Source organism: Pelodiscus sinensis, unplaced genomic scaffold, assembly GCF_049634645.1.
Source record: "Pelodiscus sinensis isolate JC-2024 unplaced genomic scaffold, ASM4963464v1 ctg43, whole genome shotgun sequence".
Lineage (NCBI taxonomy): Eukaryota > Metazoa > Chordata > Testudines > Trionychidae > Pelodiscus > Pelodiscus sinensis.
The window spans coordinates 210,129-234,875 of NW_027465835.1; the positions used below are offsets into that span (position 1 = coordinate 210,129).

Below are 24,747 nucleotides of genomic sequence, written 5' to 3' on the forward strand. Positions count from 1 at the left end.
TGGTCACAGCACTCCAGGTACTGGCCTCACACCCGTTCCCATCATGCTTCGTCTGCGCAGATCTTAGCAGAGAGTGAGCGCTCAATTGCGCAGACATGGCGGCGGAGCAGGTGGTGGCGGTCCTGGGAGTGCTGCGACAAGCCCTGGCTCCTCAGCGCTGGCAGGACGGGGCTGGAGGGTCCCTCGCTGGCAGGGGGTCCCGCTGCGGGGGAAGCAGACGACAGCGAGGCGATCAGTAAGCCCTGCCCCATGGTGTTCCGGGTGCCCCGTACCCTCCTCCCAGCGCCTCATGTGCCACAATGCCTGGGGACAGGTATGGTTGGCATGGGGGGATTCCCCTGGGGGCAGCGGGGGGGCCAGAGATGGCCCGGGGGCCACGGGTGTGTGTGGGGGGCGCATTGTGCCTTCCCCTGGGGCAGCTGCTGTGTCCCATGGGCAGCTGTGGATGCATGCTGTGTGAGGCAACCTTCAGGCTGTGTGGGGTCAGGGCTGCGCCCTTGCGGCTGGGCTACTCCTGGCCGGACACCCCCCCCCCCCCCCCGCGGGCTGGGTGTGCGTGACCCCCTAGGGTCCTTGGTGTGTGCTAGGGTGCCTGCCGCATCCATGTGCCACTTGGTCTGGCCGCACAAGGTTGCACATGCTGTGTGCCGCTGCATGGTGCATGGCCAGGCAGAGCCATGTGCCACTCCCTCTCCCCCACCCCGTGGACCCGCTGCACACTTGTGAGTGGCAGCCGCGACACTTACTGGAGGATCCCTCGCCAGCCTCCGAGGCGGCCCAGGAGATGTCCTGGCTGCTGGGCAGGGCCGGTGGGGTCTGGTTGCTGTCGTCCGCCGCCGCCTCCTCCTTGGTGGACCAGTCACCCTCCTCCTCCTCCAGTTCTGGCAGCCGGACCACCAGGGTGGCCACCACCGAGTTGACCCGTGCCTGCAGGGCCTCGGCCCCGGTATCCCCCAGGATGCTGTGCAGGGGTTGGTAATGGGGGCAGGAGGTGGCTCCAGCCCCCCCCCCCCCCCGCACTCACTAGCCTGCACTTAGGCGAGCCGTAGGTCTTTCACCTTGGCCTGGACCTGTTCCAGGGTCCGGGCTGGGTGTCCTTGTGCGGCCAGCACCTGGGCCATCTTGGAGAAGATCTCCAGATTTTGCCTCCAGGACTTCTGGCCCCAGAGGTCCAGGAGGGCCTTGACTTCAGTGGTGCCCCAGCATGGGGCCCACCGCTTGGTGCCCCTCTGGTCCTGCTGGATGCTGGGGGGTGGCTCCTGGGTGGGGCCTGTGGGCTGTCATGCTGGCTGGGCAGCTACCATGACTCGCTCTGGCTGCTGTCCAGGGTGCATCTGCCTCACAGCTCCGCAGGGTGCCTATGCCTTTAAGGGGCAGCCAGCTAGGAGGAACCAGCGAGTTTTGATTGCCTGTACGGAGTGTCAGAGAGGCCACCTGTGTTTTTTTCCCCGGTGGCCAGTTCTTGCGCAAGAAGCCCCTGCCGCATGTCCACACTGCCCTTTTGCGCAAGAGGGCTTACACTTGTTAGAAAAGAGCGTAGCTCTTGCACAAGAAGCCCTGTCTTCCGACACCATACTGTAAATCTTCTTGCGCAAGAGCAGGTGGGCAGTGTGGACGCTCTGCGGGTTCTTGTGCAAGAACCTGCCAGTGTAGACATAGAGCTCCTACTTAAACTCAGTGGCTGTCACAGCAGCCAAAAGAGTGCTTCTGCTGACACGTGCTGACTTTATCCAGAGGTGATGTTCCTACACCAACAGAAAAACTGACGTAAGAAATGTTTATACTGCATCTACAGCGAGGCTGTCATCACAGGCTCTGTAGTATAGACATAGCTTTAGTCTATCAAACTTTTTCCAGCAGTGTTGTTGTGTAAGACCCATCTCAGCACTCCAGTATCATGAAACTGACTATATGCAGTGGAACACAATGCAATCAAATTCACAAAACAGAAGAAAAATAAAATGTAGTGTAGTGTTTAGGTCAGTATATCCTTTCCCTTCACTTAAGACTAAAACTTAATAATTTCAGGACAATTTACCTTCACTAGATGGGGTAACTGCTCTATTGGATGCAGGACTGGCAGGTGTGGGAGATGCAGCTGCAACAGCCATGGCAACTGATTCAGTAGGAATAGTACCAGGTTGTGGAGAGAACAGAGCTGGTCCAGTTGGATTACTTGCAACATTACTCTGTCTTGGCGACCTAGGCCTGTGTGTTCTAGGAGATAATCTTGAAACTAGAATAAATAGAAACAATAATTACAGGATTGCTGAGTCCCTACAGCGGTTAAGTGCTCCCCCCCCCCCCCCCCCCCCAAAAAAGAAAGAAGCCTAAGAGCATGCTTTTAAAATAGTTAGCACAACAGAATACAATTACTGACACCCTGTTAACCTTTTGTTATATCATTTGGAGTTACAGAATTTAGGAAGAAATCACCTGAAACACAGCGAGCTGCAGCAGTTGCAAGTTTCCATTTTATTCCATAACACAACTAGCTAGAACCACCCAATATGGGCTGGGCTGACCCCTAATAACCTAACTCAGTTACTATAACAAGAACTATCATTACAACAACCCAATACATATTCCTCCCCCATTAATAAGAACATCCCTTTAATAAAACAAACACTAAACTATGGAAGGAGGGTAGACTGCCTCAGTTCCCAGCGAACCCCAGGGATTATTTTGCCCCACAACCATGGGTTAACCTTAACTAAAGGTCCAGCTGTTGAGGAAGCCACCTTTCTCTAGGTGGATTATGGTGGACATCTGGTGTTCTTGCACTCAAAGGTGTTATGGGTGAGGGCCTGACAATGGGCTGGGAACTCAAAGCACAAACAGGTGAGGCTGTTGGATCAGCCTGCTCAGGGAGGGGGGTTTATGTTTGCTGCAGGTGGTGAGGGAGAAGGAGAGTCAGGAACACGTGATTCTTGACACGGTAGCTCACCAGCAGTGGTGAGGTCAGGCAACTCAACTGGAGATGTGTCTTGAGGGCAGGCAGAACCTGGCAACAAGTGTTCTACATTCTACCACCAGATGAGATCCCCTGCAGTCTGAACAGCATAGGAAACAGATCTTGTTTGAGCAATGACAGTGGCAGGGACCCATTTAGCTCCAGAAGCATAGTTCAGAGCCAAAACCGTCTGTCCAGGACTAAAGGTTCGGTCTTTTGCTCTGGATGCACGCCTGATGACTTGACCTTGCTGTTGATGTTGCATAATTTGTTGTGGTTCAGAAGGTTTCAGCAGATCAAAGCAAATGTGCAGCTGACATTCCATCATTAGAAAAGTTGGGGGCGTTTTGGTTGTAGCATGAGGTGTGTTTCTGTAGGCTAGTAAGGTGCCCAGACACTTTTGAATGGCTAACAAGAACACCACCTTGCTATTGAGCATTGGTAATGAAGTGGTGGCTAGAGACTCAAAAGGCAGGTACATTAATGCATCAAGTACAAGATCCAAGTTCCAAGAAGGAGGAATGGGCCTTCACGGGGGTTTAAGATTAGCTATCCCCTTAAGCAGTCTTTTTGTCATAGGGTGAGTAAATACTGAATGACCTCCGATGGTGGAATGGAAGGCGGTAATTGCAGAGAGGTGAACCCATAGGGTAGACATCGAGAGACCCGACTGACGCACAGATAGAATATAATCAAGGATCATATGCATTGGTGCAGAATGTGGTTGAATGTCAATTTCGTCACACCAAACCACAAATCTCTTCCATTTTGCCACATAAGAGCTTCTTGTGGTTTGCCTCCTGCTGTTCAACAATACAGCCATTTGTCTCGTGCCATCCCTCTCCAGCCTTCCACAAACCTTGGGCAGGGACACCACTCCTACCCCCTGGCTAATACCACTCCATGGACCCAGCCTCCATGACTTGATCTCACTTCCCTTTAAACTCTGTTCTAGTTCTAGCCTTCACAGCCTCCTGCAGCAAGGAGTTCCACAGGTTGACTCTTTGCTTTGTGAAGAACAACTTTGTTACTAGTTTGAAGCCTGCTACCCATTCCTTTCCTTTGGTGTCCTCTAGTCCTTCTTTATGGGAACTAATGAAGAACTTTTCTGTATGCACCCTCTCCACCCCACTCATGCTTTTAGAGACCTCTATCCTGTCCCCCCTCCGTCTCCTCTTTTCTAAGCTGAAAAGTCCCAGTCTCTTTAGCCTCTCTTCATATGAGACCTGTTCCAAACCCCTGATCATTGTAGTTGCCCTCCCCTCTCCCAGCCTCTCTCTTCCCCTCTCCCACCTCCTTTTCCCAGTCTCCCCCAGTTTTGTTCAATAAAGACAGATTCCATTTTTGAACACAATTGTCCTTTATTTTGTACATCAAGAAAAGGGGCTAGGGAAGGGTAAGTGGAAGGAGGTGAGGGAGGAATGGGGTACGAGTCCCCGATGGGGAGGACTGGGCTGGCTCTGCGGGCTTCTGGGGGTGGAAGCTCTCCTGCAGCCCCCCAATTGCCCCCTCTCCCCAGATGGCAGCCTGCAGCAAGTGCAGCCGGGCTGATGGCTGAGTGGTGTGATGTGCCCAGTGTGGGTACTCCAGGCACTCCAAGCCAGGACTGCTTTGCAAGCGGGGCACCCCTGAGAACTGTCTGTCCGGGGTGGGGGTCGGGACCCTTTAAGCACAGCCCTCGGCTAGCCTGAGACAGCAGCTCCACGCTCTAAGTCCTCCTCTGATGCCCTGCCGGCACTGCTTCCGGCCATCCTTAAGCCCGGTTCAGGGTCCACTTAATGTGGACATGCTAGTTCGAATTAGCAAAATGCTAATTCGAACTAGTTTTTAGTTCTAGACGCGTTAGTTCGAATTATCTTAGTTCGAATTAACTAATTCAAACTAAGTTAGTTCGAATTAGCGCTGTAGTGTAGACGTACCCCCAGTTATATAGTTCAGAGTTACAGAATTTAGGAAGAAATCGCTTGAAACACAGGGTATGTCTACACTACAGCGTTATTTTGAAATACTTAATTCGAAATAAGTTATTTCAAAATAATGCATCTACACACAAAATGCATCTACACACAAAATGCATCCACACTGAGTGGATGCTAAATCGCATTTAAGGCCGGCCGGAACCAGGTCCAGTAGGGCATCAGGTCAGGAGTTACTTTGTGTGGCTGCTGTCTGATGCTATCTGAGGTCGGTGCTTAAAGGGACCCTGCCTGGACAGCCGGTTCTCCGCTTTCCCTGCTTGCTTGCCTACTTTGATAAGGGACAGCAAAGCATTTTGTTTCTGTGTGCTCGGTTTGCCCTCACTTGGGACACCACAGCACTCTGCAACATGAAGCCCGAGCTGCCCCGGGCACTCTGGTGCTTCTCATGGACGCGTTGCTGCGAGCCTGGCTGCACTTTCTGCAGGCTGCCATCCAGGAGGTCCATCAGGGGGCTGTCAGTATCCAAGAGGCCCTGCGGGAGAGCTTCCACCCTGAGGAGCACTAAGAGCCTCCCTGGTCTGCCCCACTGGGGGCTTGTGCCTCATTCCTCCCTCACGTCCTTCCACTGACCCCTCCCTAGCCCCCCTTCCTGATGTCAAATAAAACACAAATTTTCATGAACACAAACTCTATTTAACAAAACGGGGGGGGGGGGGGGGGGGAATGAAACTCTGGTGAGACTGGGGAAAGGAGGCGGGAGAGGGGAGGGGGAAACCTGGGAGGAGGGAGGTGGAAGGGGGAAGGAAGGGGAAGAAGAAGCTCAGGGCTCAAGGTTGGGGGTCTCGCCGGACCAACTTGATTGTCATGCAAACCTGCTCCTGGGTTCGCATGTGGCCTTTGGTGGCCAGGCTGGCAGCTATCCTGCCATAAACGACCGCGTTCCTCCGTCTAGTGCGGAGATCATGGACGTTGTGGGTATCCCCCCCCCCCAAAACCTGAATAAGGTCCATGATCTCCACCTTGGACTGGGAAGGTGCCCGCCTTCTCTGGGCCCTGGCAGGCTCCTGGGAGTGGTGGAGGGCTGGCTGCCAGTGGCTTGCTGGCTCATGGTTAGGGGCCACTGGGTCAGGGGCCCCGGTGGCCACTGCTGGCTCTGGGCTGGCAGGCTTGGAGCTGGCACAGGCACTATGGCCAGAGTCAACCCCTTTAAGGGCTCTGGGGAGGGGGGAGGGAGAGGAGTGTTCCTGGTTGAGTCTGGAGTGGCCACCAGGGCTCCCTGGGAAGGCTGGAGGCCCCCTATTTCAAAATAAGTGTCTACACAGCACTTATTTCGAAATAGCTATTTCGAATTTGGCGTTACTCCTCGTGGAATGAGGTTTATCAAATTCGAAATAAGCGCTCTGCTATTTCAAATTGATTTCGAAATAGCGGTTTGGCTGTGTAGACGTTAGTAAAGTTATTTCGAAATAATTTCGCTGTGTAGACATACCCACAGAGAGTTGCAAGTTTCCATTTTATTCCATAACACAGAACTAGCTAGAACCACCCAAAACTACTATAACAACAAGATCTATCACTGCAACAACCCAATACACACCACCTTTCAGATATATTGTAAAGAACTAAGAAATGTATTTCAGATTACATGTAGCATTTATCTGCAGATAGACCCTCAATCACTGCCTTGCAGCCCTACAACAAAGCTGCAATCCCAATTGGCCAAACCACAAGAGCTCAGATTAACAGTTTCAGGCACAGCAAAAGAGGTAGCCCTTTATAAAAAAGTAAAACATCTTTTTAAAAAAAATGACTGAAGGATATAAGTATCTTGTACTTGACTTGCTTTACAGCAGCAATGGGCAACCTATGCTAGTGAATTGGCCGTATGAGTGGCCTTCCTTCATCTCAGTGGGCCATCGCAACCACAGCAGTCTCCTGGAATAGAGTCATTTTGCTAACTGCGCTTGCATTCCTAGAACAATTTGCGGGGTGTGCCGACTGAACCGCTGCAGTGCTTTGATTGGATGCAGAGGGTGCACACCGCTCTCTCAGTCAATGTTGTGTGTAATCAGCACGCACCTCACTTTACGTGCCCTTGCTTTGCATGTGTGTCACTTTAGGAATATGGTAGGAAAGAAGCTACAGGAATGAAAACCAGTGGAATCTGACACGCCTACATTAAGGATGTTAAATTTAAAAAACTAATCAAATAGTCAATGCAATTTACATTGACTATTCAATTTGTCAATAAGGGCACCTCTGCCTTTGAAATGTAGCAAGAGCCCTACCAGCTCTTGATACATTTCAAAGGTGGAAGCGCCATGCCTGCTTGAGTCCTCTGCTGCCGCCCTGCTCCTGCGGCGCTGCTTCTTTTGAAATGTAGCAAAAGTGGGGCTCTTGCTACATTTCAAAGGTAGAAGCACCGCCAGTTTCCTGCTGCGCTCCTGCCCCACCCCGCATATGCTTATCAGATAGTCAACTAGTCACTTACATCCCTAGCCTGCGTGTGGGCAACAGTAAAGAAAAAAAGAACTCCAATAGGCTGCATGCAGCTCACGGGCCCCTGATTGCCCACCACTGCTTTACATGCTCCTCTTTAGAGATGGATGCCTACTGGAGAATTGAAGTATTCCACTGACACAGATCGTTATAGAACTTCAGGGGTGGCTCATATATAAGTAAGTGTGGCAGGGCATTGCCCTGTACTGGCCCTTTAAGGGGCTGAGACCTGGAGTCAGGAGGAAGCCCAGCTGAGGCAGCTAACGAGGGCCCAGCTGGAGGCCATATAGAGCAACTCCTGGAAGGAGAAGAGAGACCAGACCTGCCTGCCTGCCATGAGAGAGGCTTCGGCCTGGCAAACCCAGGCTACCCGGCCTGAGGCCCAGGGCTGCAAGGAGGCAGTTATGGAGGGCAGGGCTCACAAGGAGGCAGCCCTAAAAGGCCAGGCTTCAAGGAGGCAACCGTGGTTCGCAAGGAGGCAGCTGTGGTTGGCTGTGGGAGTTTGAGCCAGGGAAGCCCCAGGCCATAAGTCCGCAAGGCAGGGTTGCAGGAGGCAACCGGGCAGGCAGAATAGGAGAAGAACTGGGGGTCCTGGGGAGTAGGGAGGACCCTGGAGGAGGAGTGGAGGAAGAACAATGACTCCCACTCCCCCCACCCCCAGAAGGGGGCGCAGACCAAGATCAGAGTGGTCACTGCCGGAGGGCAGTGCCCTGAAGAGAACACCTCACCTAAAGGGAGCACGTTGGCATCGCAGCAGCCAGTTACTTCCCCAAAAGCCACCCTGAGGGAAGAGCTGTGCAGAAAGTGAGTTGAACCTGCTACATAAGGAGAAATATATGTGAACAGAATAAATATTCTATAGGGGACCATCTGCTCCTCCTGCCTATTCCTCGCCATAAATTGCAATCTGATCACTGATCATCCTGAAAGCAAATAACTGTGATGCCAGAAGATTACAACTTCAAGTGAGGCAAAAGAAAAAAAGACTAAAAAATAAAACCTGTTTTCATGTTAATAGCCCAGATTTAGAAGAATGGAAAGGGAACCATTTAAAACCTAGAACAGTTTTAAGAGAAACATGTAATTTTGAATTTTCTTATAAAAAGGCTTCACATTAAATTTAATTCCAACTTTTCTTGGCCTATCACTCTCACTCTCCTCTCTACCCAAGGTCCTTGTTCATATACAACTGCACATGAATTCAGTCAGAGGAGCTATTGAGGTACAGCTGTATGAGTGGGGAATACCCCATTACTCGCCTCTTCCAATAGCTTTAAGATTATACTTCCTTTCACCAACTCCTAGGCATTTTCCTTCCATTAAATTATGTTTAATTGCAGCAAACACTTAACTACAAAGGCAAAAAAAGTTCCATTAAGGCAATATTACAATCATTTAGCAGAACTGATGTTTATTCAAAGACTGAACTGTCTGGAAGTTTAAGATTAATATTCTAAAAATATCCCTGAAAGCAATCTGCAATAAGCCATGCTATACCTACCCCCACTGACAACTGATGACCACGTCCCACCTGATGGGCTGCCTCGTGCCACTGTAGAAGTAGATGCTTCCCCTGGTACATTATGAGATACAAATTCTAAGCCACTTGAAATTGTACCCCTACCAGTAGAGACTCTGTGACCTCGAGGGTGCCGTTGTGCCTTAGGAGACATCCGTGGTGGCCCTGGGAAGAAGAACACACCCCACACTATGAATACCTGTGTGACAGTTTTACCCCCACAATTGCTTTATGACATTGTCTTATAGATACAAATATGCATACCTCGAAGATGCTTTGGACAAAATACCTCATGTAACCGATCAATTTTAACGTCACAATCTGCTGGATCTGTATGTGTTATTTTGGTGAATGTATTGTTCTTGTGTGTAAAGTTAGATATATGGAGAATGGAATGATTTATGGTTTTAAATGTGGAAATGAAAACCATCAAGGGTCTTTCCCTCAATGTCTGAGTGATCACCTGTTCACCTGTAAACAGCCCCCTTTGTCCTATAAGTCTAAGCAGTGGTTGGTCTTAGGAAGGCATGTGACCTCCCAAACTGGTAGGGTCTGACCAGGTAATTTTCCATGGAAGGGAAGAATGTGGAAACAAAGAATTCCCGCCCAAAAGGAAGGCTATTTAGGATGCAAAGTTTTCAGGCTCTTGGTCTTTGGCTGGCAGGACACACCCAAGAGGATAACCAGAGACTGCAGGGGAAAAAGATCTTCCCTGCCTTGGAGGTTTAGCTGAAATAAGAACAGTTTTAGGGTAAGTTTGCAATAAGCTTTAGGGTGTTAGAACTAGCTATGCGTTTTCTGTTATTTCAAATTTGTAATTCACTTGGCTCTGCCTGTTTTCACTTGCAACCACCTAAATCCTACTGTTTGAACTCAATAAAATCACTTTTATTTACTATCAAACCTAGTATAAATAATTGTTGCTTGGGGGAGCAATCAGTGTGTATATTCTCCTGTCATTGTTAAAGGGGGCTTACCTAAACAATTCATTTGGGGTTTGATCCCACTTGGGGAGTGGTATCCCAGGAAGCTGGGACCTAAACTGCACTCTCCTCAGGCCTCAAGAGTTTCAGTGTCTGTATTGCTCTGTGCCTTGGCTGGGGGAGACCAGGAGATCTGGCCCAGCAGGACAGGGTGGTGAGAAGCCCCAGAGAGCAAGGTGGTGTCAATGGCTTTGTCAGCACACCAGGAAGCAGCCCCAAGATGTCATGACTGCACCCCATCACAACCTAATCTCTCATTCTTTAATGTAGCTATTTTTACAATTGGCTCCAAGTCAAGCAAGCACTAGTAGGGCAATCAAGTCAAGCAAGTTAAACAGGCATTGAGCATAACTGGGGTTCCATGGGTTCAGGGCAATTGGACACATAGGGGAATATTACTGGTGCAATCAATCTAGGTATCGTAACTTGCCTATCATCTTGGTATCTAGTTACAAGCTTCATTAGCCTCTCCTCTCTTTTTTTTTTGGTTCAAGTTTTGCAGCACCAATTTAGTTCCTAAGAAATTTTAAATTCAAGAATTGTGCATTTTAATATTGCTTACTGTGACCTGAGCTAAACAAACTAGTCTACTATAGCTTGGCTGGAGGAGTATTGAAACCTGAAGTCTCAAACATGCTTCATTCCACACTTGTTGAATCAGAGCAGCTAAAAACAGTGGAACTTGCATGCTGGATTCTCAAATTTGATTTAGTCAACAAGGCTAGCAATGATAGCCAAAAGCAATGAAGGAAATTCCTGTGGGTATATCTATTACCCTCTTATTTGAAAGAGGATCTTGAGATTCAAGCAGGCAAGTTGGGGCATATTAGCAATTGATACAGCTGATGGGAGATAGCTGTGTCTCTTACTGAAGTGTCTGTTGAAATATCTATTTTGAGGGGCCACCAACTTTCAAGCTAATGCACTGGTATGCAGTATTGTCTATTTCTTTAGATGATTTGATTGACTAAGAATCACATTCAAGGAGGTGCCCATCACCATAATACTGGAGCGCACTATATCTATGTATCAATCTATCATACATAGAGTTCAGACATTTCTCCACACAACTATGAGATTGAATAATGTGAACCTTTATATGTACTGTTAGCTACCAAAGGTTTACAACATTGTTGCCTCATTGATATAAATTATAATTAATGTTTATATTTTCTATAGGCTCATTTTTAAAAAAACACATTCTAATCTCTTTTCACAGTGCACTTTTACCAAAAACAGGATTTGGGGATTTGAGAGTAAGCAGTTGGAATGAGTCTGGTTTATGTGGTATTACATGACAGAATGCATTAGATTTTTACAATGACCTTAAAATATCATTCCTAAGAAAGCCGCCTAAAAAAAAAAACCAGCCAGGCCCTGCGTGTTGCCATTTGCTAGGTTAAAACACTGAGCGGTGTTACAAAGCTGAGCTTATTTCATACCAACTTGAGAAATTTCACAGCTTTATATTTTGTTTTGTAAAGTTTTCTATAACCTTTTTATTTAGTCTGATAAACTGAAGTTAAAACACAAATTATAGGTTAAGTAACAAAGAGGAAAAACAATTTTGTAATTAAACTCACAAGGGAGTTAAAGACAAACAAAAACCATGAACAAATTGTGGTATTGTACCTTCTGCAGACATGCGTTTAGGCACAGTAGAGACAGGAGCTGGAGAACCATGAGCAGAGGGGTGAGACGGGGGCCTGGATGGCCGTGAGGGGGGCCTGGAAGGCGGCCTTGTAGGGGTGGCTGCCCGAGGTGGAAGAAAGTTGGGACCTGATTGGTACCGAGAAGGTGGGCGAGAGGAAGGAGATGGGCAAGGCGATGGCCAGGGAACACCTGACAGAACAAATGATATGAAGGAAAGTATAAAAACTAAAGACAAATTATGGGGGTAAAAAAGGTAAAACAGAAAAAAGTAAAATATGATAAAAATGATTTTTTATATAATTAACCCTTTGGGGACAAATTCATTCATTTCTACAAGTGGTAGAATAACCACCCTCTTCAAGACTGGTCAAATGTAATCTCTCATTAGCTCCCCAAAGGGTTAATTTAGGATTTACAAATACTACTGAGGAATAGTTAAAGCTTAATCTGTTAGCCTGTTTATATACATGTTTCTTAGTACACATTTCTCTAGACAAGATGCATAAATGGTTACTACAGAATCTCATACAATGATTCACATATAAAATACTGACTATGCAAGCTATTGTTTTTCAAATTCAATGACGAGCGATATCAACTACAGAAAGTATTTCTTCACAAAAAACAGCAGTGTTCAGTGTCTGAAGTCTGACATTTGTGCCCCTACCACTTCTGGAGAAGGCTTATTTAAAATTTGTCTTTGAAACAAAGAACCCTGCTTCAAAATTTAAGAACAGAATGCATCAACTAATGTGCAATCAGCAAACTAATACAATGAACAATACAGGCACTAAATGTAGATTTAAAAGAAATAATGCTGTTTGGGCAGTAGTTATGATCAGAATGTTTAAAGCAAAAATATTTAAGTAGCAAACATCACTTACCTTTACCTAGCTATTGCCTAGGTCTTCTCCCCAGAGTGTCACTGTCAGGGTTGTTCCCTACTGTGGCACTCAGGGTGTGTCTAGACTACAGGGTTTTGTTGACAAAAGTGGACTTTTGTCGACAAAACTATACCTGCGTCCACACTGCCTTTGAGTTATGTCGACATAACGTCAACAGAACTCAGCAGTTTTGTCGACATATGTAAACCTCATTCTATGAGGAATAACGCCTTTTGTTGACAGAGTTCTGTCGATAGAAGGCATTATTCCATCTACACTGTCCTTTGCGTCCACACTGTTATGTCGACAAACCGGCTTGCTTTGTCGACAGAACTGGATGGAGTCTAGGCGCTCTTTGTCGACAGTATCTGTCGACAAAACTTCTGTCAACAAAACCCTGTAGTCTAGACATACCCTCAGAGTGCAGAAGATGGGAGCCCACAAAGAGCTCAAAACCTTGCCTCTACAGAGGCTGGTTATCAAAAACTACCTGCCCCCCCCCCCGCCACAGAATCACAACACACAGATTTTGGGGGATTTGCTGCCACCATCAATCAAGTGCTTTTTATCCCTAAAGCCAGGGGTGAACACTTGAAATCACCCCCAGAGGTACCCCAAGCTTTTGCCCCAAAAGAGCTTGCAAAAAAGAAGAGAGAAAAACAAGCTGCAGTTTCTAGTAGCTGACCCCTCAGTCAGATACACACAGACAGACCCTCCAGGACACAAGAATCAAATCATCACCTTAAAAGAAGTGATTTTTATTACAAAACAAAAGATAAACTTGAGAAAGCATACTTAGTTGCTCTGTAACATGTAGCAACCAAGGAAAACAAATTAAAACAGAGGGGGGAAAAAACCTCTGGCACAATGCTTAGCTGGTAAAGGGGGAGGGGAGGCACAGAATCACACAGAGTAGTTCAAACCAAAGCACAAAATAAAGAAAAATGACCCTGAACGCGACTGGATTCACATTTCCCTGTCACTTACTTCTAATCTTCTCTTTGTTCAGTCCACTCCCATGCCCTGAATTCCATGGGGACATGGTAGACCTGTCTGGGTTTAAATCATTCTGTGTGTCTCAGCTCCTGGTTTCTCTCTCCCACACAAAGAAAGCAGGCAAGGAACCTATATCCCAGTGTTTTCCAATTTTATTTGGCTGAGGAACCCTTTTCAGCTTTTCAGAATTTCAAGGAACCCCTAGGTTTGTCAAGCAAAAAAAAAAATAAAAATAAAAAAAAGCAGGGAACCCCACCAATGCATGAAATCCCAAGACCCCACCCCTTTGAGGCCCCATCCTCTCTGTTCCCCTCCTCTCCATCACTTGCTATCCCTGGCCCTTATACATTCTCACTGGGTTGAGATAGGATGTGTGGGCTCTGGGGTGGGAATGAGGGATTTGGGGGTGGGAAGGGGTGAGAAGTACAAGCTCTGGGAGGGAATTTGGATGCAGGAGAAGGGGATGCTGGCTCGGGGAGGGGGCTCCAGGCTCGGGAGTGTTGGGCTCAGGTGGAAGGTTGGGGTGCTGAGCAAGCCGAGCAAGCCGCAGGCTTGTGGCTGTGAGGGTGCAGGAGTTTGGGCTGGGGTGTGTCAGGGGCTCAGGGCAGGGAGGCTGGGAGTATGATGGGCTCAGGACACAGATTTGTGATGTGTGGATGGTGCAGGAGTGTTGTGGCAGACTGAGGATGTGGGGATGCAGGAGTTTGGGGATGTGACAGGCTCAGGACAGGGGGTTCCAGTGTATGAGAGGCTCAGATTTGGAGTCAGGGTGGGGGGTACAGGAGTGTTATGATGCTGCAGTGAGATAGGGATTTGGCCTAATTGGGGGCTTGTTGGCCTGGCTTCATTTTGAAATAAAATATGTCAAACTCAAAAGATTTCAGCATTGTCTTTATTTATGAGAGGGGTGAGGAACTGGTTTTGAGTCAAGGGTCACTGACCCACAGAAAAGTCAGTTGGGGCCACACAAGTGAGATGCAAAAAAAACAAAAAAAAATGCTCCTTCAAAACCCCCAAGCCTCACTAATGTGGTACCAAATGTGCTGGTGGGGGCAGGGGCTGGGGAGAGGGCGCTGCTGGGTGGCGCGGTGCTGGGGCAGGATGCTGGGGTCAGGGACATGGTCCTGCTGGGCACTGGGGTGGGTGGCTGGGTGCTGGGGACAGCGGACAGGGTACTCGTGGGGGGGGTCTGGACAGGGGCAGGGGACAGGGGCAGCTGGGACCAGTACCTGGCAATCCTGCAACACCTCTGAGTTCCGGGAAGTGTGTAACTGCACTTCCCCTCCCCAAACAGCTGGTGTGCACGCTGCCTGAACAGCAGGGGCTGTTGCACTCCAGAAACTCACTTCCACGATGCCTTCCTGCGGGGAATCCCAGGGCAGAAAGCACTGCCTGCACAGTCAGAGCTGCGCAGACCCGGGTCTCCTGACCTCCCCTCCCCCACCACGCAGAAAGGCCGCAGAACTAAGTTACTGGGTGCCACAGCCCCAGCTGTTCAGGCAGCGCAGGCCGGCTTCTTTGGGGAGGGGAAGTGGTTCCCTCCCCGCTGTCACCCATCTGGCATCCCCCTAGTGTGCTGGCTGGGAGCAACTGTTCCCCTCTGCCCTCGCCTCGCTACGCCTCTGTTGCCAGGGAGGAACGGGAAACAAGCATGCTGTTTCTGTAAGAAGCTGGTTAGCCAGCGCTCTCTCTTTCAGAGGGGGCAGGGAATGCCGGCTCCTCGCGCAACCCCTACTTTTGCTTTGCAGAACCCCAGGGTTCCACGGAGCACCAATTGGGAAACACTGCCATATCCAATTCAAATTTTAACCCTCTATCTCAATTGGTTCTCCTGGACCCCTAGCCAACACCTTTGCTAGGTACCTGAGTTAACCCCTTAGTCATCGGGTGCTGGTCAGCACTCCTGTCCATTACAGTCACACTTGAGTATTGTGGTTTATTTCTTCACAACATCTTGAAGTGTTAGGATTAAAAAAAAAAAAAAAAGTATTCCAACGAGGCTGGTGTATTACTGAACTCAATAAGTAACACATGCCAACACTGAATATCTAGTTCACAGCATATAGGATTCAGTTATCTCTGTTAAAAGGAAATAGTGCTGCACTTGGCTCAGTTACAACTATATATGTACACAAACATACTCAAGGGTATTTATCTGGAGAGAAAACTTCTGAGGAACTCTATGCCGTTGTTTTTCCTTCCTATTACAGAACTTAATCACACCAAACGTCACACTGAAATAAATGGGAGCCTGTGCAAGAAGAAGAAATGCAAGAAGTATGGGGAATAAGCAAGAACTTGAAATGCTAGTAAATAAACACAACTCTGACATAGTTGGCATAATACACATGATTGGAATATTGGTATGGAAGGGTACAGCTTGTTCAGGAAGGATGGGCAGGGAAAAAAGGGAGGAGGTGTTGCCTTATATATTAAAAATGTACACACTTGGATTGAGGTTGAGATGGTGTGGCCGGGTCTCCTGGGCAGCAGGGTGGCCTAGAGATTAGGTCCCGGAGTTAGCTGGTGGCACGGGGTTTAGGCTCCTGCCGCTGAGGCCCCAGGCCCAGGAATTCCGGCCTCTTATCAGAGTCTGGTTCCTAAGTTTGGGGCATGGCCCCAAGAGTCCAATTTCCCCCTCCTCAGGGCGGGTTCCTTCTGGTTCTCCCCCTTTGCACCAGGGGAAGGGATGGAGGCTTACCTGCTCCTGTGGCTGACCCAGTAGGTGGCTCTGGCTCAGGTCCTGCGGATGACAGAACCAGCTCCTGTCTCTTTGCTGGTTAGCCCCTAACTGAGCCAGGTTCCTCTCTTTTATTCTCCCTCCAGGACTGGCATTGGCTACAGGTAAAACAGGGCGGGGCTAGTTGGGCAAAAAGGCCTTGTAGTCAACTATGAGGAGGATGAACTGGTATCCAGCAGCACTTGTCTCCAGGGGGCCGACGATGTCCACCCCAATCCGCTCAAAGGGTACACTCATGAGTGGGAGGGGAATTAGCGGGGCTTTCTCCACTGGCCAGAGTGCCTTGAGTTGACACACTGAGCAGGCTGCACAAAAGTCTGCGATCTCCCTGTGAATCCTGGGACAAAAGAAGCAGGCCAGGATCTGAGCCAACATCTTTTCCCTCCCCAGGTGTCCCACCATGGGTACAGCATGGGCAAGCCGCATGACCTCTCTCTGATACGGCCGAGGCACCAGGAGCTGGTGGTGCACTTCTTCCATTTACGGGTCCTTCTCTACCCGGTATAGGTGGTCTCCCTAAATTTCAAAATGGGGGAACTTTCCCACTTGATGTCTCCCCATTTACTATGACCACTTGGTCATATGCTCTGCTTAGGGTCTCATTGACTTGCTGCTCTCCCACAAAGTCTGAGGGGTGAGTTAGGACTGCCGATTCAGGTAACGTGGCTGGGCTCTCTCTCGGGCTGCCTGGGGGCTTGGTCTGCCTGAGCTTGTGCTGGACCTTAAGAGGTCCCCTCCCCAGGATCTGCCACTTCCCCCACTCCTTCAAGAGTCGTCGTTTCAATTTGACCAGCCCTTAAAAGCTGGGGTTGTCATTCCATAGCAGAAGGTTTCACGAGTTCTGACAGCAGCTCCCCAAAATATTCCCTGTCTCTGCCCAGTATCACTGGGTAGGCGAGGGTTGGGGCCAGGCCGACCACCAAAGGCTCTTCACACCTACCTATTCATAAAGTCACCTGGGTGCAGGGGTAAACCTACACATCACCGTGGACATACTGCAGCCTGATGGTGCCCCGAGGAGGGCCAGGGTTAGGCATGAGTGCTCAGCATACCAGGGTCTGGGTGCAACCGGAGTCAATCAGCCCGATTGCCTCCATCCCATTTATCCACAGTGGGACGGTCATCTTGGCAGGGTCCTGATGGCGTGCGCGTGTTTCTGGGGTTCAGAGCTTCCTGAAGTTACATTCCACGTACGAGCAGTCCCTAGACCAATGCCCAAAGTCCCCACATGTAAAACAGGTGTCCTGCTCCTGGGTAGACTTCGGGGGGGGGGGGGGGGGGTGTCTCCTCGGGGTGCCCAGGAGGATGGGCCTCGACAAGCTTCTCCAAGCCTGGGGTTGAGTAGGGGACCTGGCTCCATGTCTGGTGGGCACCTGGTCTCCCAAAGGGGGACCTGGTGGGCTAGTCCTGAGCCCGGGAGTTGCGATATGTGGGTACCCCGAACCCGTGAGCCCTTTGGGGCCCAGGGAGGGGTAGTGGGCGCCAAGGTTCCCCCTGGCCTTGTGGCCTCTGGCTAGTTCCAGTTGTCAGTGGTGGGGTGCCTTTGGCCGCTCTGGGGCCCAAAGAGGGCATCGTCCCTAGGGATTTGGCTGCCAGATAGTTCTCCATCAGCTGGACAGCAGTGGTTATGCTATCAGGGTGGTTTGCACCACCCATTCCCTCCCTCCAGAAGGTAAGATCTGGGTGAACTGCTCAAGCAGGAGCTGCTTGGCAACTTGCACTCCCATCTGTCTCTGGCTTCAGCCACCTCCAGCAGGCATCCCGCAGCTTCTGGGCGATGAGGCAGGGTCGGGCTGCTGGTGGGTACTGTTCCCCCCCCGGAAGCACTGTCTGAACATCTCCTCCGACATGTCCAGGGCGTCCAGGATTGCTGTTTTGACCTGAGTGTACTCCTGAGCGGCAACAGGGTCGAGGGCGCAGTACACAGTCTGGGCTACCCCTGTCAGGTATGGGGCAAGGACTGTGCTACCATGGCCACCCGCTCAAATATTTCCAGGAATGCCTCAGGATCATCGTCCAGCCAGAGTCCTGGGTTGTAGCAGGGAAGTCAGGTGCTACATCAGCTGTTGTTGTTGGGCTGCTAATTCTCGGATTAGCTGTTGCTGCTACTGGGCCATCTGTTGTAACAACTGCTGCTGTTGTTGCTGCTGGATGGCCTTTTGCTCTGCCATCCACTTCACGAGCGGCTCCATCTCACTTCAAGGGCTAGGCTCACACTGGCTTGGTCTATGGCTGTCACTGTAATAAGGCCCTCCAGCAGGGCTGGGGCAGTGCCCATGTTCTCCACCACCTGTGGCTGGGTCTCCTGGGCAGCAGGGTGGCCTAGAGATTAGGTCCCGGAGTTAGCTGGTGGCACGGAGTGTAGACCCCTGCTGCTGAGGCCCCAGGCCTAGGAATTCCAGCCTCTTATCAGAGTCTGGTTCCTAAGTTTGGGACATGGCCCCAAGAGTCCAATTTCCCCCTCCTCAGGGCGGGCTCCTTCTGGTTCTCCCCCTTTGCACCAGGGGAAGGGATGGAGGCTTACGTGCTCCTGTGGCTGACCCAGTAGGTGGCTCTGGCTCAGGTCCTGCAGACAGCAGAACCAGCTCTTGTCTCTTCACTGGTCAGCCCCTAACTGAGCCAGGTTCCTCTCTTTTATTCTCCCTCCAGGCCTGGCATTGGCTACAGGTAAAACAGGTCAGGGCTAGTTGAGCCAAAAGACCTTCTTTAGCCCCTGTATTACCAGGCCCTCCTCCCACTCCCTCACAGATGGACAGAGACAGACTTGTTGAGAGTCTCTGGGTTAGCTTAAAAGGGGTATAAAACAAGGTTGATGTCATGCTAGGGGTCTACTAGAGACCATCTACTCAGGCAGAAGAGGTGGAGGAGGCTTTTTTTAAACAGCTAACAAAATCATCCAAAGCACAGGACTTGGTGGTGATGGGGGTTTCAACTACCCAGATATATGTTGGGAAAATAACACTGCGGGGCACAGATTATCCAACAAGTTCTTGGACTGCATTGGAGACCATTTTTTTTTCCATTTCAGAAGGTTGAGAAAGCTACTGGGGGCAAGCTGTTCTAGATTTGATCCTAACAAATAGGGAGGAACTGGATGACAATTTGAAAGTGGAAGGCAGCTTGGGTGAAAGTGATCATGAAATCATAGAGTTCACAATTCTAAGGAAGGGTAGAAGGGAGAACAGCAAAATAGAGACAATGGATTTCGGGAAGGCAAATTTTAGTCAACTCAGAGAGCTGGTAGGTAAGATCCCATGGGAAGCAAGACTAAGAAGAAAAACAACTCAAGAGAGTTGGCAGTTTTTCAAATGGACATTATTAAGGGCCCAAGAGAAAACTATTCCACTGCATAGGAAAGATAGGAAAAAATGCAAGAGACCACCTTGGCCTAACCAGGAGATCGTAAATGATCTAAATGTCAAAACAGGAGTCATATAAAAAGTGGAAACTAGGTGACATTACAAAGGACAAATATAAGCAAACAACACAAGTATGTAGGGGCAAAATTAGAAAGGCAAAAGCACAAAACGAGCTCAATCTAGCTAAAGACATAAAGGGTAACAAAACATTCTACAAATATATTACAAAGCAAGAGGAAGACCAAGGACAGGGTAGATCCATTGCTCAATGAAGAGGGAGAAACAACAGAAAACTTGGAAATGGCAGAGGTACTTAACTTCATTTCGGTTGGTGGTGAGTAGATGCCTAACATAGTGAATGCTAGTGGAAATGGGGTAGGTTTAGAAGTTAAAATAGGAAAAGAAAAAGTTAAAAATTACTTAGAGAAGTTAGATGTCTTCAAGTCACCAGGGCCTGATGAAATGCATCCTAGAACAGCGGTTTTCAACCACCAGTCCACGGACCGGTACCGGGCCGTGAATCGCTGGCTGCCGGAGCTGAAGCCAGCAATTCACAATGGCGCTGAAGCACAGCAACCGGATTCAGTTCCGGCAGCCATGGCAGCTGATTTTGCCTGCAGGCAGCGCTGGGGCTGAGGTGGCGGCTGGAGGAGGCAGAGCAGGCGGTTCCTCCCTCCCTTATCCCCGCTCCCACCCAAGATAGATGGCAGCCCAGCCAGGGCTCCACGTTCCGCACCCCACCTCTACCCATGGGGGCGCGAGATGTGCTGGGGGGGGGGAGAAGAGGGTGCACGAAGGAGGAGGGAGCGCGTGCACCGCCGTCGGCCACACCCCCTGCCTGCATGGCAGTTAGGGCTATGCTCCCTAGAGAAGGCAGCCACCCTCTCTGGAGAGTGCAGAGCTGGGGTGGGGGCAAAGGGATGTTGGATGAGGGCGTGGTGGGGTCACTGGACAAGAGGGTATTGGCATGGGCTGTAGGGGTCAGAGGTTAAAGGGTCAAAGGGCACAGGGCATGGAGTGGGGGGGTTAAAGGGCGTTATACACTGGGGAGCAAGGGGCTGGGTTGCGCTGAGGGAGGGCAGGGGTTAGAGGTCAAAGGGAAAGAGGGGGTAGGTTGCAGTGGGGCAGTGGTTATGGAGCCAGGTGCGGCACAGCTCGTGCTTCTATCTCAGGGGCCAGCAGATCTGAAGGTGTCTGAGCAGGGTTGGGGGCCTCAGAGCTTGTGGAACAGGCAGTTGCAGGGTCAGTGGGGCAAGATCAGGGTTTGGCACAACAGGCAGTCATGGAGTTTGTGGAGGAAGGGGCACAGGGGGTAGTGGGACAGGATCAGGGAGCACTGGGAGTGGTGGGGCAGGATCCGGGGGAAATGGGAGGTTGTCAATTTAAGTCGGGGTCGCTGGGACAGGGACAGCGGATTCAGGACAGGCTGCAGGAAAGACAGAGGTGGTTGACAAAAGGAAATTGGCAGCAGGGGGTGTTGGGAAGTGGGAGACAGTGGGCACTGTGGTGACACGCTTGGCAAGACAGACTTGTGAAGTAATGAGGTTAGTGGGATATAGGAGATATCAGACGATGCGTTTGGAAAAATTAATAATACAGAAACACAGAGTAGTAGTGTTGGCTGGATGGTGTCCGAGGGTTCTGGGGTTGAAGATAGAGGGATGTGCACAGACGAGACAGGGTCAGCGGGTTGGCGGACAGGTAACATTTTATTTGCGTATTTATTATTTGCATAATGAACATGCAAATACAATAATACCAGTCCGCCAAAAGTTTGTGAATGGGTTTTCTGGTCTGCGGTATAAAAAAGGTTGGGAACCACTGTCCTAGAATACTCAAGGAGCTGATAGAGAAGGTACCTGAGCCTCTAGCTATCATCTTTGAAAAGTCATGGAAGTAGGGAAATAGGAACAACCCAGGAAACTACAGACCAGTCAGTCTAACTTCTGTGCCAGGAAAGATAACAGCGCAAGTAATTAATGAATTCATCTGCAAACATCTGGAAGAAAATAAGGTGATAGATAACAGCCAGCGTGGATTTGTAAAGTACAAATCATGTCAAACTAATCTGATAGCTTTCTTTGATAGGATAACGAGTCTTGTGGATAAGGGAGAAATGGTGGATGTGATATACCTAGACTTTAGTAAAGCATTTGACACAGTCTCACGGGGGATGTAATAGTGTATTTGATTGAACAGTTAACCTATTTTTGCTTATCGGTTAATGGTATCGACTACAGGCCGTCCTTGCTATAAGTCCAAGATACGTTCCAAAAAACTTGGACTTATCGCGAAACAACTTAAAGTGGGGAATGTTTTTCCCACAGCTGATTTCTATTTGCGCAAATTGGGGGGGGCGACTTAAGAGCAGGGAATGGGAAGACTTATAACACATCAGTTCCTACAAGCATCCATGACTTTAGTGCAGAACAGATGTGTAACGGGGCAACTTATAGCGGGGCCGTTCCATACGCACATTTCCCCCCCGCACACCCTCTACCAGTACATTTTTTAGAGGGCTGGCCAGCAGCCTGGCTCAGTCCTGGCTTGTGATGTATCTCAGGAGCTACCCCTGCTGCGGCTCTGTATTAAAAGTATTTTAGGAGCTAACCCTTATCCATTCATCATGTAGTCAACAAAAATTTGTCAACTAGATCATTAACAAAGTACATGCTTCTTAACATCACTAGGTCTCGCATGACCGTCTTATCAATAAACTAGGGAAATACAACTTAGATGGGGCTACTATAAGGTGGCTGCATAACTGGCTGGATTTTCAGAGAGTAGTTATTAATGGTTCAGAGTCATGCTGGAAGGGCATAACAAGTGGGGTTCCAAAGGGGTCTGTTTTGGGATTGGTTATTCATCAACGATTTAGATATTGGCATAGAGAGTGCGATTATAAAGTTTGTCGACGATACCAAGGTTGGAGGGGTTGCAAGTGCTCTGGAGGATAGGGTCATAATTCAAAATGATCTGGACAAACTAGAGAAATGATCTGAGGTAAACAGGATGAAGTTTAATAAGGACAAATGCAAAGTGCTCCACTTAGGAAGGAACAATCAGTTTCACACATACAGAATGGGAAGCGACTGTCTAGTGCTGCAGAAAGGGATTTAGGGGCCTGTAGTCGGTTTGCCTGCCCGGAGGGGTTCCTCCTCCTCCGGCCCATGATACTGCCCCTTTAAGCCAAGCCCCCAGGTCACCAGTCCGTGACCGACCTTCCTTCAGGCGGGCAGCTCCCAACAAAGTCTGTGCATCTATCCAAGAACCGCCCTGGTTCGGGGGGGGGGGGGGGGGCTTCAAGTCCCCCCAGGCCCTTTCTGGGGGTATGCCGAGCCCGAGTTCAGGGTGGGCGACAGGCCACTCAGAGTCAAGTTTACAAATTTACAGGCAGGCCAGGCCCTGGTTCACGGCGTGGCAGTAGCCAGAACAGTTAGGCTATCAAAGTGGAGGCCAGGCCCCGGCGCCACAGATGGAAGCTCATGATGAGCAGTGTTCGGCCGGGCCACACACGTGCTGTGGGCTCACGGCTTTCGCGCTCTTTTCTGTCTCGCACGGTCTGGCCCCCCGCCAGTTCCTTGAGACCGCCTCGGAGTCTGTAAGAGACAAAAGCAGAGAGAGAGGACTCCAAAGCGGGGAGGAGGGCGGGTAGTGGAGCACCCGCGGGGACACCACCTCGAAGAACGACAATTACTGCACCGAAGGTGAGTAACTTCGCTTTCTTCTTCGGGGATGTCCCCGCGGGTGCTCCACTATGGGTGACTGCATAGCAGTAGTCGCCAGAACGGAAGGAGGGCAAGGAGTCCCCATTTATCTGCTGCAGACAGCACCGCAGTCGCCACTGCCCCATCTGAACGAGTGCCTAGAGAAATAGAATAGTGTTTGGCGAAGGTCTCATGTGAGGACCAGGTCGCCATCCTGCAGATGTCCTTCAGAGATACCCCTCTATGAAACGCTATAGATGTGGCCATGGCTCTAGTGGAGTGGGTGCGTGGTTGGGATGGAAGGGGTAAGCTTTTCGCTGCGTGCGATTGCGTTATGCATGAGGTTACGAGATTGGAAATCCTCTGGGAAGACAGGCGTTGACCCTTTGACCTCTGTGCCAAGGAGACGAATAAATGGTCCGTACGCCTGAAAGGTCTAGTGCAAACTATGTAGAACGCTAAGGCCCTGCGGGTGTCCAAGGAGCGTAGGGCCGCTTCCCGTGGTGAGGCGTGGGGCTTCGGGAAAAAGGTTGGCAGGATCACTAGTTCCTTGACGTGGAAATGAGAGACGATTTTGGGTATGAATCTTGGGTGTACTCTCAAGACTACTCCATCCTTATGGCCATCATGGCAGAAAGCTCGCTCACTCTGCATGCCGATGTTATAGCAAGCAGGAAAACGGTTTTCAAAGTGAGGAAATGCAACGATACAGTCACCAGCGGCTCGAACGGCTGCCTCATTAGGGCGTCGAGGACTACATCCAAGCTCCACACGGGTGGGACTGGGTCGTGCGGTGGGGCCATGTTGGTAAGGCCCTTGAGAAATCTCTTAGTAGTAGGATGGGTGAAGACAGAAACACCATCTATCGGTGATGTGAATGCTGATATTGCTGCGAGGTGCACCCCGATGGAGGCTAACACGAGGCCTTTGTTCTTTAGGTGCAACGCGTAGTACAGTACGGAGGGGATCGACAGACGTATCGGATCGTCGTGGTTCGAGGTACACCAGGAGGAGAATCTGCGCCACTTGTGAAGGTAAGTTTTTCTCGTGGTTTGTCGACTACTGTGTACTAGGACGTGTTAGACTAGAACGGAGCAGAGGGATTCGAATGGAGTCAGCCAGTTAGGAACCATGCTGTTAGGTTCAGTATTTGTATCTGGGGGTGTTTCAGGCATCCTCGGTCTTGTGTGAGGAGATTGTGGAGAGGCAGAAGGCAGATCGGTGTCCGCGCGGACAGATGGTGGAGGAAGGGAAACCAGTGCTGGCGAGGCCAGTCCGGGGCTATGAGGATTAGCATTGCTCTGTCCACCCTCAGCTTCTGAAGGACTTTGGGGATCAGAGGTATGGGGGGGAATGCACAGAGGAGGGGTCCGCACCAAGTCATAAGGAAAGCGTCCCCCAGGGATGCGTGGCCTAGGCCCGCCCTGGTGCGGTACTTGCGACATTTTGTATTGGCGGGAGTTGCAAAGAGGTCCACTCGGGGAGTACCCCAACGTTGGACGATGTCGCGTAGGACATCATCGTGCATTTCCCAT

General features: G+C 49.9%; 1 protein-coding gene and 1 long non-coding RNA gene across 14 annotated transcripts in view; one reads left to right on the plus strand and one right to left on the minus strand.

The window, feature by feature from the left end:
- LOC102445074 (ataxin-2-like) overlaps nt 1–24,747 on the minus strand; it is a 249,598-nt gene that overhangs the window by 97,634 nt on the left and 127,217 nt on the right. For 5 of the 13 annotated variants that reach the window (XM_075914768.1, XM_075914775.1, XM_075914767.1 and 2 more), the window contains exons 10-13: nt 11,506–11,715; nt 8,873–9,055; nt 8,100–8,189; nt 2,039–2,236 (exon numbers count right to left, since the gene is read on the minus strand). In XM_075914768.1, coding sequence (XP_075770883.1) covers nt 2,039–2,236; nt 8,100–8,189; nt 8,873–9,055; nt 11,506–11,715 — 681 coding nt within the window. The remainder of the gene's footprint in view (nt 1–2,038; nt 2,237–8,099; nt 8,190–8,872; nt 9,056–11,505; nt 11,716–24,747) is intronic. The other 8 variants (XM_075914774.1, XM_075914771.1, XM_075914770.1 and 5 more) reach the window with 6 other exon arrangements.
- LOC142823552 (uncharacterized) overlaps nt 1–24,747 on the plus strand; it is a 141,727-nt gene that overhangs the window by 56,869 nt on the left and 60,111 nt on the right. The gene's annotated exons all lie outside the window — the stretch shown is intronic.